The 15,365-nt window shown below is 34.5% G+C and overlaps 1 protein-coding gene across 18 annotated transcripts in view; it reads left to right on the forward strand.

Annotated features, from left to right (window-relative positions):
- The window catches only part of CEP170 (centrosomal protein 170), a 182,641-nt gene that overhangs the window by 118,009 nt on the left and 49,267 nt on the right, over positions 1-15,365 (forward strand). For all 18 annotated transcript variants that reach the window (XM_066381919.1, XM_066381891.1, XM_066381905.1 and 15 more), the window contains 4 exons: positions 4,709-4,787; positions 7,919-7,977; positions 8,071-8,233; positions 9,300-9,434. In XM_066381919.1, the coding sequence (XP_066238016.1) occupies positions 4,709-4,787; positions 7,919-7,977; positions 8,071-8,233; positions 9,300-9,434 (436 nt within the window). The remainder of the gene's footprint in view (positions 1-4,708; positions 4,788-7,918; positions 7,978-8,070; positions 8,234-9,299; positions 9,435-15,365) is intronic.

A 15,365-nucleotide genomic window follows, 5' to 3' on the forward strand; every position in this document is an offset into this window, starting at 1 on the left:
AGTTGGGAAGCTGTAAATAAGTCAATAACCTAAATGCTTTTAATACTAAGCATTCGTAAGTATTAGTTGTCATTATGGTAAAGCGATTAAAACAAGTGTAGCACCCTGTAGCCTACATACTCTTCCATAAACATACTTGTATTTTTTTAAAGCATTTACCAGCTGAACTCTATTTATAAATAACTCTACCTGTCACCACTTCCACTCCTCCCCTCTTTAGTTTTACCCTAAAATATACTTCCAAGAGACCTAGATTTATACTTGATGTTTTTGCTACCAGCAGTAAGGTTGTTGTGTCAGGAGGAGCAGAGACTGGGTCTGTAGCTGATGTCGTGGGTCATTTCTCTGCAAGCGCTTGTTTGCCTTCAGTTCTTTCTGCCTCCCCTGTCCGCTGGGGCACTTGCCCCTCTGGTAGCACCAGGCCCTTTGATATCACTCACATCCATTCCAGCTCTACCTGTTGTTACTAGGTTGCCCCCTCTGCTTCCTGGTTCCAGCCCATGCTGGGACCCCTTGTCACCCTGGAGTTCCTGCCAGGACAGACCATCTTGGGAGGGAATCTGGAAGATACCAAGGAATGGTTTGGGAAGAAGAGGGGACTTGTCGTTGGCAATGTGATTGAAGTCATTGTGCTCCTGGCTAACTGCGTTCAGATTTTCATGAGCATTAATATAATAATACATGGTGCTTATACGACTTTATTCTATCAATTTTGTAATTAAGTTGTGTGTAAATTAAATAGGTATGTATCTAGTTCAGTTGGCTTCTGTGAGGTTGGTGGTTTGCATGGGGAACTGGCCTGGCGTGGACACCCAGGTTTCCTTGATGTGGAGAGCATATGAGATTTGTCGTCCAGAGACTGAGTCTGAATTACACAATTCCACTTCTGAAATCGGAGATCTTGATGGTACCTCTGTCTGTGCCTCCTGGTCCTCATCTGTCCTGCCTACCAGGTACAAGTCTGGTCAAATGACACATAAGAAACAAAACCTCTTTTTTTCCCCATATTTAATTTATTAAAATGCTTTATTTTTGCTTTACTAAAAGGATTTTTTTGCATGTGTTGCTCTTTGAAATTTTTAATAGACCTCAGGGGACTCTTTTTCCCCAGACTTTTCACTCGCATTTTTGTGAGCTGAAACCTTGTGTCTGGCTCATATTTCCTAAGCTTTTTTAGATCCTAGGGCAGTGGTTCTCAAACTTTTTGAAGTCGAGGCGCATTTAAAATCCTACAAATAATTGTAGGCGCACTATATACAAATCCCTGAGAAATATATTATAATACTTAAGTCAAATATTAAAGAAAAAAAAATACAAAGTCCAAGCGTGCCTTTATGGTCATTAAAGAAAATAAATATGACAAAATTAAATTTATTCTGACATTAAAAAACATTTTTATGTTACATTTTTTGTTATGCTTTTTAGAATTTGTAGAAAAGGGGTTAAAAAATAAGAAAACAACAAAAAAGTTGTTTATATATATATAGATACATTCTCAATAAGACTTAGTAAATTTGGCATGTCCCAGCATGAATGTGTTAAGTTTTTTCATTCTTGTGTTTATGAGAATCGTAAGCCTGATGTGTCCTAGTGATTTCTTAAATGCTTGGGCATATATTTGAAAGACAAACTTTCATTTTCTCATCAATACATTGAAGAATTCCTCTCTTTTTACTCTTAATTGTGTTGAGTGCAAAAAAACCCCACCATACATATCATCTTAACTTTAAACCAAAGAATAGAAGAAACTTGCCTCCAGTCTTTCTGGGGAACATGGTGGGTAGTGTAAACAATCCAGCACCACAGCTTAACAGCCTTTTGCAACCTAATCAGGCAAGTGAGTTTAGGGGTTGGGCAGACTGTCAGCTTACAGCCAATTCCCCACCCCTCTGTCCCCCAAAAATCTAAACTCCAAAATCCCTGTTGGTTTTTTGGTCCCCAACAGGCACATATTTCTCTGGAATACCATAGGGTGCACCTGGAAATCTTCTAGGACTTGAAATAAATGTTGCAGCTTCTTCTAATTTTATTTTTGTACTTAGAAACTGGTATTTGTGACATAAAGTGCCGGTTATGCATAGGAATTAGAGGGTATGACCATAATAACATAATCCCCCTACATATTTTAGTGAACATCATTCAAGAACCTTCTAAACTTCCTCGCCATGAGGGAGCCTTCCCGAGTTAGGTATTATGGCCATCTCCCATGAAATAAAATAAAAGATGGAAAAGTAGAACTGAAAAGGAAAAAGTAATTTTTAAAGTTTCAATTTATCAAAGAAAACCTTGTTGGGTATTTTATATGATATCTGTGTTTGGGGTAATAAAGTTTAACATTGTTCTGTAAATTTAACTTCCAGTATGCCAGGAATAATAGCTATCACTATTTACCACCTGTGTTTAGTGGACCCTTTGACTTTTTACGAATATAATTTATAGACGTAAGCATAAAACAATAATGAAAAATGTGATATTTTAATAAAATAGGGTTGTAAAAAGTATATTATTACAACCATCAGCACATGACGAACTCTTAATTTTTATTCCATATTTTTCTGATTCTGAAAGGGATATAATACCCAAAATGATTTATGTTCTTCAAATGCCACTAACTGCTCACCATTTGTCATGCATTCCCTTCAGCTAGATATATTCATCCTATAAATGTTGAATTCAGATTTCAAGCACATCTCTAGCTGGTATCTTGTTTGTCATTATTTCTAGTTCTTCTTGCTCTTGCATTGTGAAAATGCATTATTTTAAGTGCATTATTTGATGTCTTGAAATTTTATTAAGAAGATAGCCATCTTCTTCCAGAATTGCGAAACATTTCTTACTTTTAGATTTATAAGCAAGAGAAGAATCATGCAGAATTTTTCAAAAATAACCTAAACATTATGTATTTAAAATGTTTTTGACTGGATTTTCTTCATTGTTTGATGCTTGTGATCTAACCTTTAGATAGCTACCCTCTTTGAACATTTGTCCACTTAAAGACAAAATCTAAAAAGTGTTGTAACACAAGCATCAAAAACAAACAAATAAATAAGTGAGCCAATAAAAATTTTTTTGAATGCATGATGGTTTAGGTTAAGTTTTTGTTGAAAAATATTGCATAATTTTTTTTTTATTGAATGACTAACTAGATGAAAATGCCCTATGTATTTTTTTGTTCTTAAGACATAGTCTCACGTAAGAGAACTTCGTACATTAGAAAAGCATATCTGGGATTATCTTCATCTGAAGACTCATGGTCTGATGTTTTCTGTACATTATTATCAGTTTATCACTGTTAAACAGTCTAGAGTGCTGCTATCTATCTTTTTGAATTTGATTTATAATTGTGAAATATTTTACTGTTTTCTTTTCCTTTCTTTCGTGGACATTAAATGAAAAATTCTAAATTCTCAGTTGATAGCTAAACAAAACAACAACAAAAGAACAGAGTGTCCCAGATGTCTTTTATGTTTTCTTGGAAAGACGGTACAATGAGGTTTTATTTGATGATTGCATCATCCTGTGTAGCTTTGCTTTTCACGACAGTTGCCATTAGCCATATGTGACCACTGAGCACTTGAAATGTGAAGAGTCTAAAAAATACTGTATTTTTCACTCCATAAGATGCACCTGACCATAAGACGCACCTAGGGTTTTAAGGAGAAAAATAAGAAAAAAAACATTCAGGACCAAATGGTATGTTAAAATATTTAGTAAAATGTACCATAATAAGATTTCAACACTGTAAACTCAACAGCAGTATTAACAACCATCAGCACTGTTGTAACAAATGAGAAGAGACTTTAATGTTCAGATACTCTTCTAGTTGTCTGGGAACCCACAGCAGCTAAAAACAATGAACATTTGCTCCATAAGACGCGTGGACATTCCCTCCCCCCCTACTTTTAGGGAAAAAATTGTGTCTTATGGACCAAAAAATACAGTAAGTACACCCCCCCAAAAAAAGAATGTAAAATATCCTGTTAATTTATATATTGGTTATTTGTTGAAATGGTGCTATTTTGGATATATGGGTCAAATTAAAAGTATATTATTAAAATCAATTTTAACTCTTTACCTCTTTAATGTGCCTGCTAGAAAATTTAATAGTATATGTGTGGCTTGCAATATATTTCTATTGGATAGAGATTATGCTAGGTCATTCCATCATTCTATTTTCTTATAATTCCATGATGGTGAAATAGAATAGTGGTTTTACAGTACAGGAAAAATAAGATCATTAAGATCTCATATTTATCTTGCTTGAACTCATCGCAGTTGTAAAATACAATGAGTTTTATTCAGTTTTTTTAAAAGTAAATTTTCTTTTTGTTCTATTGAAAAATTCTAAGCATAAAAGTAATGACACAGCAATCCTCAGAAATAATTAGAATTGTGCAGAAAGCTCAAATGGAGTCAGTACATTCTGATGGTATTGAGAGTTGGGTGCCCTTTCCAGCTGGGAGTGGAGCTGCGTTTTTAGGTGGACATAGAGGACCTATGGCCTGGTTCTCTGTGTGTTACTAGTAAGAGAGATAAAGGGATTAGTATGGAGCATTTTATCAGTGTATAAATGTATTAACTCAAACTGTATTAGCCATCATATGATATATACTTCTAAAGATTAGTTTTGAGTATTTGATTGCCTGAAGTGTGATAATTAATATAGTATTGCACATGTAATCTAACATCTTATTTTTTTTCTTTGTAGACTTTTGTGAATGATGTAAGGATTCCAGAACAGACTTACATCACTTTGAAACTTGAAGATAAGCTGAGATTTGGATATGATATCCTTATATGACTGTATATTAAATTTATTCAAAAATCTTTACTCTGGTGTACATTAATATTTCTTGAGACATAAAAATTCACAATATAGGTATGCTAGAAATCTCTGTGCCTTCCCATACTAAAATACATGTTTAAAATTTATCATTACTGTGCCTGTTCTAAAAATAATCCTGTATAAGTTAAATAACTCAGCTTTTCAACCCCCACTCCCCATATATTTTTGGCAGAGGTCTCCCTGCAGTGATATTACATATGTAATTTGGATGTCAAAGAATGTGACTGGGGAGAGGACAAGGAATTGTTTAATATTAACCCAGCCTGGAGATGATTTATTTATTTATCTTGATTTGATGATAATGGCGGAGATCATCCTCCTGAGAGGTGTGTACTGATCCTGCCTTTCCCTTTATCCCTATGTTTACTCCATTTATTTCATCTCTCTGCCTATTTAATTAAAAATTTTTAATATCCTGTGTCTTCTAAGACCCACACTCCCTGATTAGGTAGGTACATTATGCACTTGGTGTGTATTCTAAAATCTTTTGTTTAAAACTAGGAGTCTAAGAACTGAACAGGGACATGACTCTCCTACTACCTGCAGCAGGGCAGAGAATCACTAATGAAAAGAAAGGGACATGTTTGAAGGAAAGTAAAAACATTTTTATCCATACAAAGCAAAAACCTTTGTGAAAAAGACTGATTTATATTTAAAATTCAGGAGTCCACATTATGCTGAATATTTTTCTTGACTTTTAATTTTTCAATTACTACATTTATCTGGAATTTGTTATTAAGGAATGTATTAAATAGGTTGGCTACCTGGACAGATTTTTATCACTCGCAGAAAAAAATGTAGTCTCAGAGAGGTAGAGTTGATAATTAGTTAAAACAAATGTACTAACACTCTAAAATCATTCTGAGAGCATACCACTTTTTAATTTTATATTTAACCATGAAAAAAGCTTTTTACAACGTTTTGTAGCACATTACATAACCTTCACATTTGTAGAGCCAAAGGAACATGTGAAAAGTAAAACCATTAAACATTAATATTTTTGAGTTGTATATTTTAAACCCTTTTAAAAATATGTATCACATAAAATGAGTAAGAATTAGCATTAGAAACTTGTTACATGGGTCATTTTTTCATCAATGTAATAAGTTTCATCAAAAAATAAATGCAAGTATATGTTGTATTTAAAAATACCTCCTTACATGAATCGCACGGTAATACCAGAGGACTCAAGTAAATTTATCAACTAAACGAGGATTCTTGAGTTCTTTGGTAGTCCCACACCTTGAGTTCTTTGATAGGTCAAGTGTATGACTCTCCCTGACCTTAAGAAGAATATGTAAGATGATATACCCAGATAAGCCTTAGGGAATAGCTTTTGAACACCCCCAGAAGTTACTGGAAGTGCCGGAAACCCTCATAGCGGGCTAAAATCATTTGTGTTTCCTGTTGAAAATATAGAAATGCCTTGCAATTTTTAAAAGGTCTGTTTTCCATAGAAAATGTAAGAATGTTATGAATCATCTCCAGCTGTTAATGAGTTCCTTGGAGATAAAAGACTTATTTTTCATTAAATATACTTAGTTATGAAATATAGACTTGCATGTATATCAGAAAATAGGTACCAGCATATGTTCATAACAAAAAAGGAAAATTTAATGTACTGATCACAAAAATTAGAGGATATTTCAAAATGAATATGAAGCAGTAAAATATCCCCTACTTTTTGTGAGCAGTGTATTTCACAGCTATAGGAAGCAATGGAAAGTGATAGGGAAGCCCCATACTAAGGTCATTTGAATAAATTATTGTTTTGAGGTTTGCTTTTTCCAAACCTCAAGTTCCTTAACTATGGAATAGGAAGCCAGGTTAATGGAATTGAAGAGTATATATTCCCCAAAGCTCTTTAAAATTCTAAAAAAACAAACAAAAATCTGAGTTTTTATTATTTTAATGAGTAGAGATTAGGTTAAATACTTTTTTTTTTTTTTACAGAGACAGAGAGTCAGAGTGAGGGATAGACAGGGACAGAGAGACAGGAACGGAGAGATGAGAAGCATCAATCATTAGTTTTTTGTTGCGCATTGCGACACCTTAGTTGTTCATTGATTGCTTTATCATATGTGCCTTGACCATGGGCCTTCAGCAGACTGAGCAACCCCTTGCTTGAGCCAGCAACCTTGGGTCCAAGCTGGTGAATTTTTGCTCAAACCAGATGAGCCATGCTCAAGCTGGCGACCTCGGGGTCTCGAACCTGGGTCTTCCGCATCCCAGTCCGATGCTCTATCCACTGTGCCACCATCTGGTCAGGCTAGGTTAAATACTTTTTTACAAGTATACTGGTCCCTATGCATGGGAAGCCCCCAAGTATTCAAGTTTATTAAAGCTTTCTACCCTGAAGTCATTGGTGCTCTGAATTGGTAAAGAGTAAATTTAGTACATGAATATAAAGGTCCTTTCATTACAGGGTTAAGTAATGGTGGGAAATGTGACCTCTACTGTTTAGCAAAAGATCTTTTTAATATACAGAGGCATTGTTCTTTTTGGCATAATAATGAATGCATTCATTATATGCAGCACTCGGGTCTAATCTGTATGGAATCAGTTGTTGGATAATGTAATCTGACCTCGAGTGCAATTCATGGGGTAAACGAGTGACTGGTTGCTATAAGGACCCTGATTATAGTATTTCTTCTGCATTTTCAAAATGAACTTTATTTTTATCAGCACTGGTGGAGTTTGCATCATTGACTTCCTTCAGGATTCACTATTGAGTAATCACTGATGAGCTACTTCCTTTTACATTTTTGTGATTAGCTATCAATATAATTTGATCCAGATTTTTTTTCTTCTTTGTAGTCGTGTTGTTAGAACTGAAAATATCTTTTTTTGCTCTCATTAGTTAACTCGACTAATTTGCTTGAAGGTCATTATTATCGAAGTTTAGAACTATTTGCTAGATTTCAAGATTTTCCTTGGTATTTAAAAAATGAAAATTTTTATATTTGTGAGCCTAGTTTAACATTTAACTCTCGGGAATATAATAATTCTGTTATAACATCCTGTTTAAAATAGGACAGTTTTGAAATTATATTTTTCCTTAGCCCTGTTTACATACAAATCTTTTCACTGTTGTACGAGGAGAAATGAGAGTCCCTGAAGAAGCTCTAAAGGTAAAAAGGGGTTAGTTAGTTTTTTCCTTTGGAAACCTACCACTTACTAGGGTTGGTTCCACTCAGGGTACATTTCACTTGAATGTTTTCTAGCATGAGAAGTTTACCATTCAGCTTCAGTTGTCCCAAAAATCTTCAGAAGCAGAATTGTCCAAATCTGCATGTGCCAAAAGTGTGGACTCAAAGGCAGCAGACGCTGCAGCAGAAGTCCAGCACAAAGCCACTGAGGCCCTGAAGTCAGAGGAGAAAGCCACGGGTAAGTCCGCCCCACTGGAAATACCATGTAGGTACTTGATGGTGAAAGGATGGCGGGCCTTGATCTCAAAGACTTGGCCATGTTCATATAAAAATAATAATGACAATTTCACAGTGGGTTTTTTAAAATATTTTTTATTGATTGATTATTTTTAGAGAGAGGAGATGGAGAAAGAAGGGGGAAGGAGAGGAAAGGACCAACTCATAGTAGTTGCTTCTCCTATGTGTCTTGACCGAGTAAGCCCCAGGTTTTGAACCAGCAACCTCAGCATCCAGGCTGATGCTTTATCCACTGTGCCACCACAGGCTAGGCTCACGGTGGGTTTTAATGCAGCCAAACCTTTCACTGCAGAGCATTGTAAAACACATTATGTGGCAGTTATATCAAGGTGTGTTTAATATGTTTAAATATTCAAGGGGAGTAAATGTAATTTTCATAACAGTATTTTTGTGAATTCAGGCTTGTTTGCTTTTCCTTTTGAATTATAACTGAAATGAATTACAAGGAAATATCCAGTGGTGCTACATCATTGTAATTATATTTACCACATTCCAGAAACTAAAAGTGCTTTATATAAATAATACCATTCATGCAAAAACAACTTTTTAAAGTGATAGACATTACCAATTTTTTCAAATGTAAATCTATTAGTCCTATTAACAGCTAGTTTAAATTTAGCTATAATGCAGTGCCCTGTGGCTTTAAAAATTTTATTAAATGGTCACTCATACTAAAATTTACTTTAATCTTTTATATTTAGACTTAATGAGTCATTTGTATATACCAAAGAACTGATTATACTGTAGTAAAAAATTATTAGTCTATAGCAGTTTGCATTACTTAGATACTAGCAAGTGCAAAATTTCATTTATTTAGTCATGTCCAATATTGAATGAGGCCTTACACAAATACGAAATTATTTAACTTCAGTACTTTTCAGCTAGCTGGACTATATATACTTTGTTTTCATTTAATAAGTCAACCAGGCAATTCTAGTGCTCTGCAAAAGCGTGTTTTTCTTTTCTGTTTCATATGCTTTAGACAGATTTTTCCCACCTCTTTCCAGATACTTCTGCTATGCCCCGTGGTACCCCATTATATGGGCAGCCTTCATGGTGGGGGGATGATGAGGTGGATGAAGAAAGAGCTTTCAAGTCAAATGGCAAACCAGAAGAAAAAAATCATGAAACCGGAACATCAGGTAAAAAAATGTCAGACTTGGAGATTTGGGGATACTTTGGGAATAATTTATTATCAAGCAAAAAAAATTACCCTAAAAAGAGAGAATTTGATAAAAAATAGTTGATGAATATTTAAATGACATTCACATTTTAAATTTGTTCTGAATGATCCTTACATAAATTATTAATTCCAATGTCTTTGTAAATCATTTAAAAATATTTCAGCTTATTTATCAGGGTGTTACAGCTTGGGAAAAGATGAGTAATGTCATTGGACATTTTAAGTATTTTAAAGTAATTATTAAAATGTTTCAATTGGACCAAAATAGTAGATACAAACTAATTTGATGTGTTTTCATTAGGTTCACAAGCATATAATGATATTTTTAAATGAACTATTTCTGTTATGTTTAGAAACTTGATCTGAAATTTAAACTCTTTTAAAACCACAATGTATCCATTTTGTTGGGATATGGTAGCAGCAAGGTTAGTTGATTTCAGCAGCCAGATAAAGAAATAGTTCTGGCTCACGTTTTCAGATTGGTAGTCAAGGAACATATTCTTCCTGTTGCTGGAAGGGTATAGTAGTGAACTAAGTGTCCATAAGCTGGAAAATCAAGACTTTGAGGAAATAAATGATGGTATGAATTGTGTGTCGCATAAAGATTTAGCAAAAACATCAACAGCATGGAAGGATGGAGCAGGTGCAGTCTGTGCTAACGGCAGATAAGGATCCAGAACTGGGGGAATTAAATACAGGCACCAGGGGGCAGTATGGAAAACCAACTCTGACTCTGAGTCAAGGATAGATTGCATCAGAGCACTGCTCTAGACCCTAGTTCTAGAAGAGAAATATGACATTTTTGTTTAGCTGGAAAATAAGAACAGCGGCTCTCAAAATATGCTCTAATTTATCCAGGACATATGTTTAAGAAAGCTGGCTTTATCAACCTGATTTTACATGAGCCCAAACTGAAGTTATCAACTTTGCCGATAAATTCCCATCGCAACTTCCTTGTTTCTAAGACCAGTGCAGTTTTCTTCATGCCTAAGCTCAGAAACTCAGTATTATTGAGCATACCCTCACATTCAAATAACAGGAATGCTTCCTGAGACTAAACAGGAAAGACATTAATTGGCTTAAATAACTGAATCTCTTCTGGATTGGTTGAAGCAGCATGTCAGGCATGTCATCAGCTAGCTCATTTCTCTCTGCCTCTCAGCCTTCTGTCCACAGTGGCTGCACACTGGGGCGTTTCCCTCCTACAACAGGCTGCCAGCCAGCAGTCAGCAGGGTGTGGATCTCAGCCAGCAGAAAGTAGCAAAGATTGCTTCCAGAAAATCCCCAGCTGTTGGAAGAAGAACTGTCCCCAAAGTTTTCAACACCTCTCTCATCTCATTGGCCTCTCATAGGTTCAGGAGCAAATCACCTGCTTATTTCTGACCCAATCCCTGGCAAAGGTTACAAGACTATCCTTAAGGCAATCTTGGCCACCCTGAAGCCCAGTATGGGCTTAGTTTTGCTTTAAGGCACTTATGCACATATGTCAGGGAAGAGTAGATAGCTGGGAATGCAGGAGTTCTATTTTAAGGAGGGAGGTGCAGGAAATGGATATTGGATTGCAATTGAAATGTCAACTTTATTTGAAATCTTTGTATCTTCCCTTCCTTTCGTCTAATATATTACCTACTTCTGTTACCTTCTTTTTTCATTGTTGTCATTGAACTTCTGACTTCTAGTTTCAACCCTCCTGCAGTTCATTTTGCATAATAAATCTAAGTTCTTCTTTATCTTCATTTTTTTAAAAAAGAACTCCAGTGGCTAGCTTTTACCTGCCAAATAAATTTTATGTCAATGTTCTCTCTAATTTTGTCCTACTTTCTTAAAAAACCCCACTACCAATTGTTTTTGGTACTGTCTACCATTGCCTTCCACATAAATTATACCGTATTTCCTGCCTGCTCTTCTCCCACAGATGCACAGACATACATCAGGTGATAAAGTATTCTAAATGACATATCTGTATGTGTGTGTATATATATGTGTGTATATATATATATATATATATATATATATATACCTTATATATAACACTCAATATTTTGTGTGTATAAATAAGTTTCTTATTTCAAAGGTCACACATTATCACTGTTCCCTAGAATACCTGGTAGACCAGTGGTAGTCAACCTGGTCCCTACCGCCCACTAGTGAGCATTTCAGCTTTCATGGTGGGCGGTAGCGGAGCAACCTAAGTATAAATAAAAAGATAGATTTAACTATAGTAAGTTGTTTTATAAAGATTTATTCTGCCAAACTTAGCGAAAATCTGACATAAAGTACTTGGTAAGTAATTATTATTATATGCTTTAACTTGCTGTAACTCTGCTTTATAAATTTTATAAAGTAAAGTTACTTCCCTACTTTATAAATCACCATTACTGTGGAACCGGTGGGCGGTTAGAAAATTTTACTATTAACAGAGATAGATACAAAAGTGGGCAATAGATATAAAAAGGTTGACTACCCCTGTTGTAGAGAAAAGAGGGAAAAATGTACTGATTATTAGGTGGTTAATTTAAAAGAAAACACAGTAGAATGTAACCATTGCCAAATCCTGCAATCATTGTAATCGTGATTTTAGCTTGCCATTAAAAAAAAATCTATTCCTCGCCCCTCACACACAAAATAATTTTTGAAATCTGGAATCTACAACTTCTAAAATGCAATGAAGTGTATGTATAATAATGTTTGTCTTAGAGACAGAGCCCTGGTTCATTAACAATAGCTAATGCTTTGGAAGTGCTTACTTAACCAGATTCTCTTCTAAGTACCATGCATATATTTAATCATTTAATTCTCAGAGCAATACCTAAAAGTATCTACTGTTATTTTCTCCATTTTATAGATGAAGAAATTGAGGTGCAGTGATGTGAATGTACAGGGTAGGTGGGATTTGAATCCAGGTAGCTTGACTTGAGTCTGACTCTTAACGTTTGTTTCAGCAGCCATTACGCACAGACACTCCAAAAAGATATACTTCCTGGAGTACAAAGATGAAAACAAAGACTCCAAAAATAAATTGGCATGAAAAATCAATCCCTTGTAATAAACTAAATTTCAGACTTGGAAACATCCAGCAATAAATTTATCTATGTGAGTGAAACTAAATTCTTAAATGATTATCAGCTGTGTGGCCTCACTGAGTGTCATTTCTCCCAGATAACAAAAGCTGTCTCATAATCTTGGGATTATTTTTGAGTAGGAGAGAATTATGTGATTTATTACATCTTGCGTTAAATAGCTTAAAGCATGCTGTCAGATTTAGCTGATTAAGAGCTTTATGGGATTCTCATTTGCTTTCTTGTATTAGCATAAGGATATTGTTCCAGATTTACCACTTGAAGTTTTTTTAAATATAGGGTAAAGAAAACAGTTTACTGATCTAAAATAATTCATGATGCTGGCAAAGATTGTAAAATCAATTTGAAAATATATATGAAATGATATTTTATCATTTTGAAACTGTGTTTGTAAAAAATAATTTTTTAAATTGTGAAATACAAATGATTAGTGTAATTATTTCTTCTTTCGCATACTTTTTTGGTAAAACAAAAAGGCATTTGCTTCTGGGTACCAGTTGTTAAAATGTGAAATCTTAGTACTTAATCATGACAATTGAACATTCCAGAAAGGATAATAGAGTATCTACTACCTGGTTATTTCTGTTCTTCCTCTTGGAGGGTCCCCATTTATTCAGAGTCTCTGCAGACTTACCAAACGGCCTGAAAACTCTAAAAGTAAAGATGTACATCAGAGCAATCAAGTTCTCCTAAAATTGTGTGACTATTTTGAGTCCCATTGAGAAAAACTGCTCCATCTTAGCTACACATTTGCTCTTCTACCTCTCACTTGGTTTAAACATTTACTGAGGTTACAATGAAAGGCCTTTAAGTGTTGCATACATTTTTAAAATGTCTGTGCCCCACGTGTAAATTTTTGTCTCTTTTATATTGTTTTTAATCTCATCAAACTAAATTTGAAAACGTGCATGTTGTAAGTCCTTTTAAGCAAAAGTGGTTTGCCAGTCTTTGTCATTTCAAGTACTTGAATATACTAGTTTGGATAAATGTCTCAAACAGAGTGAGCCTGAATCACTGTCTGTGTCATCTTTGAATTAGTGTCATATTTTATTTAATTTAGTTCGGAAGAATGAAGGGCACTCGTTTTCTGGGTTATATGCATTACAAGTTTCCCTGAAAGGTCATACAATCATAAGATACCGTAAGAAGTTAAGGATATTGTCACCAATATTGCCCTGAGTTAGGCAAACATCATGAATTCTAACATCAGTTATTAAAAAGTTTGAAGTATCTGGAATTTAGATTAATAACAGTATTAGTATAGATAAAATATCAGTATAAAAGAGTCTTACTGTATCTAGTATATTATTTAGTTTAAGGTAGTATAAACAAAATTGATTTTGAAGGGGAATAAATGTTAAATTCCTGAGTCCAGAGTATGTTCTGTCAGTGTTCTAAGGAAGGAACTGTTTCTTTCTCTTTACTCATTTAGAAGACCCTAATAATTCTTCTAGTAGGCCTACACATCCCAAGTAGAGTGGGCCAGCTCTTGCTCTGTTTCTCTTATCTACAGAGGAATGAACTCCTCTTAATGAATTTTCCAGACAACTGAACTTAGCTTTTACAACTAACATTTTTTTTTTACAAAGTTGAACCATTTCCCATGTTTCTATTAAATGAATTACCCATATTGCTGCCTTTCCAAGCAGAGAAGGCTAAATATAATTAAAATTTTTGCTCTGTGATTTGGAATCATTATGAATGTTGAATGAGGAGTATTGAATAGAGAATACTACAAGAGGCTACATTATGTTGGTATCCTTGGAGACTGAAGGGCTGTATGTAAGCCTTATACACCAAATGGTTATGGACTCATGTGTCTTTGAACCATTTCTCTGCTCTTGATTGTTTTTAGTCTTCTCTCTACAACTTTACTCTTTCTTCTTAGTAATACAGTCATCCCTCACTATATTGTGGTTCACTTCACAGTCTCACTGTATTGCAGATTTTTAAATTTTATATATCTAATTTTGTATCATGAATTTTTCACTAAATCAGATTTTGTGGTATATAAGTATTTTTATATATTTCAATTATTTTTGCAGTAAAATAAGCATTTTCTAGCCTAAAAAATTGAAAACAATATAAAAAATATTAATTAAAACATATTAAAAGAATATTAAATTGAAATAAAGCCTTAAAATATATATAAGTAGTAAGACAAACATAAGGAGTCTACTTCGCAGATTTTCACCTATTGTGAGGGGTTCTGGAACCTAACAACAGATGAGGGACCACTGTATGTCTGACCTTAATCCTCTCTTTACATCCCTCCACGTTTTCATGTATAATCTGAGTAAATAGTAACAAGGCTCTTAGGAGGAACTTCCCTGTTAGTAAAGTTCACAATTATGAGAGAATAGGCATTGTCACCTGTCTTGGTTTTTTTTAGAGTTAGATTTTTGGTTTTAGTTTTTTGTTTCCCTAATTCTTAGCCATGTTGGAGAGTTGGGGGGGGAGGACGGACAAGAGAGAAACGTTTGCCTGTGTGCCTCCTTGTGCCAGACTTTGTTCTGGGTAACTTACATTTTCTTATTTAATACTCATCTTACTAAAGTTTATGACAATTTTATGGATAAGTATTACTATTTTCTCATTTTAGGCTGAGGAAATGAGAATTAAAGGCTAAGACAGATAGGATTTATCTGATTTGAAGTCTTACCCTTGCTTTTCACTAAATCAGCCTGCCTAGTTATAACCATCAGATCATAACATGCTACCTTCCCACTCTATTGTGCTATTTAACTTTGTTAGATAACTGATTTCTGGATAAAGTAGGTGTTAACTTGTACAAGTCTCAGATGCCTAGT

The sequence above is a fragment of the Saccopteryx leptura genome, chromosome 1 (genome assembly GCF_036850995.1).
Source record: "Saccopteryx leptura isolate mSacLep1 chromosome 1, mSacLep1_pri_phased_curated, whole genome shotgun sequence".
Classification (NCBI taxonomy): Eukaryota; Metazoa; Chordata; class Mammalia; order Chiroptera; family Emballonuridae; genus Saccopteryx; species Saccopteryx leptura.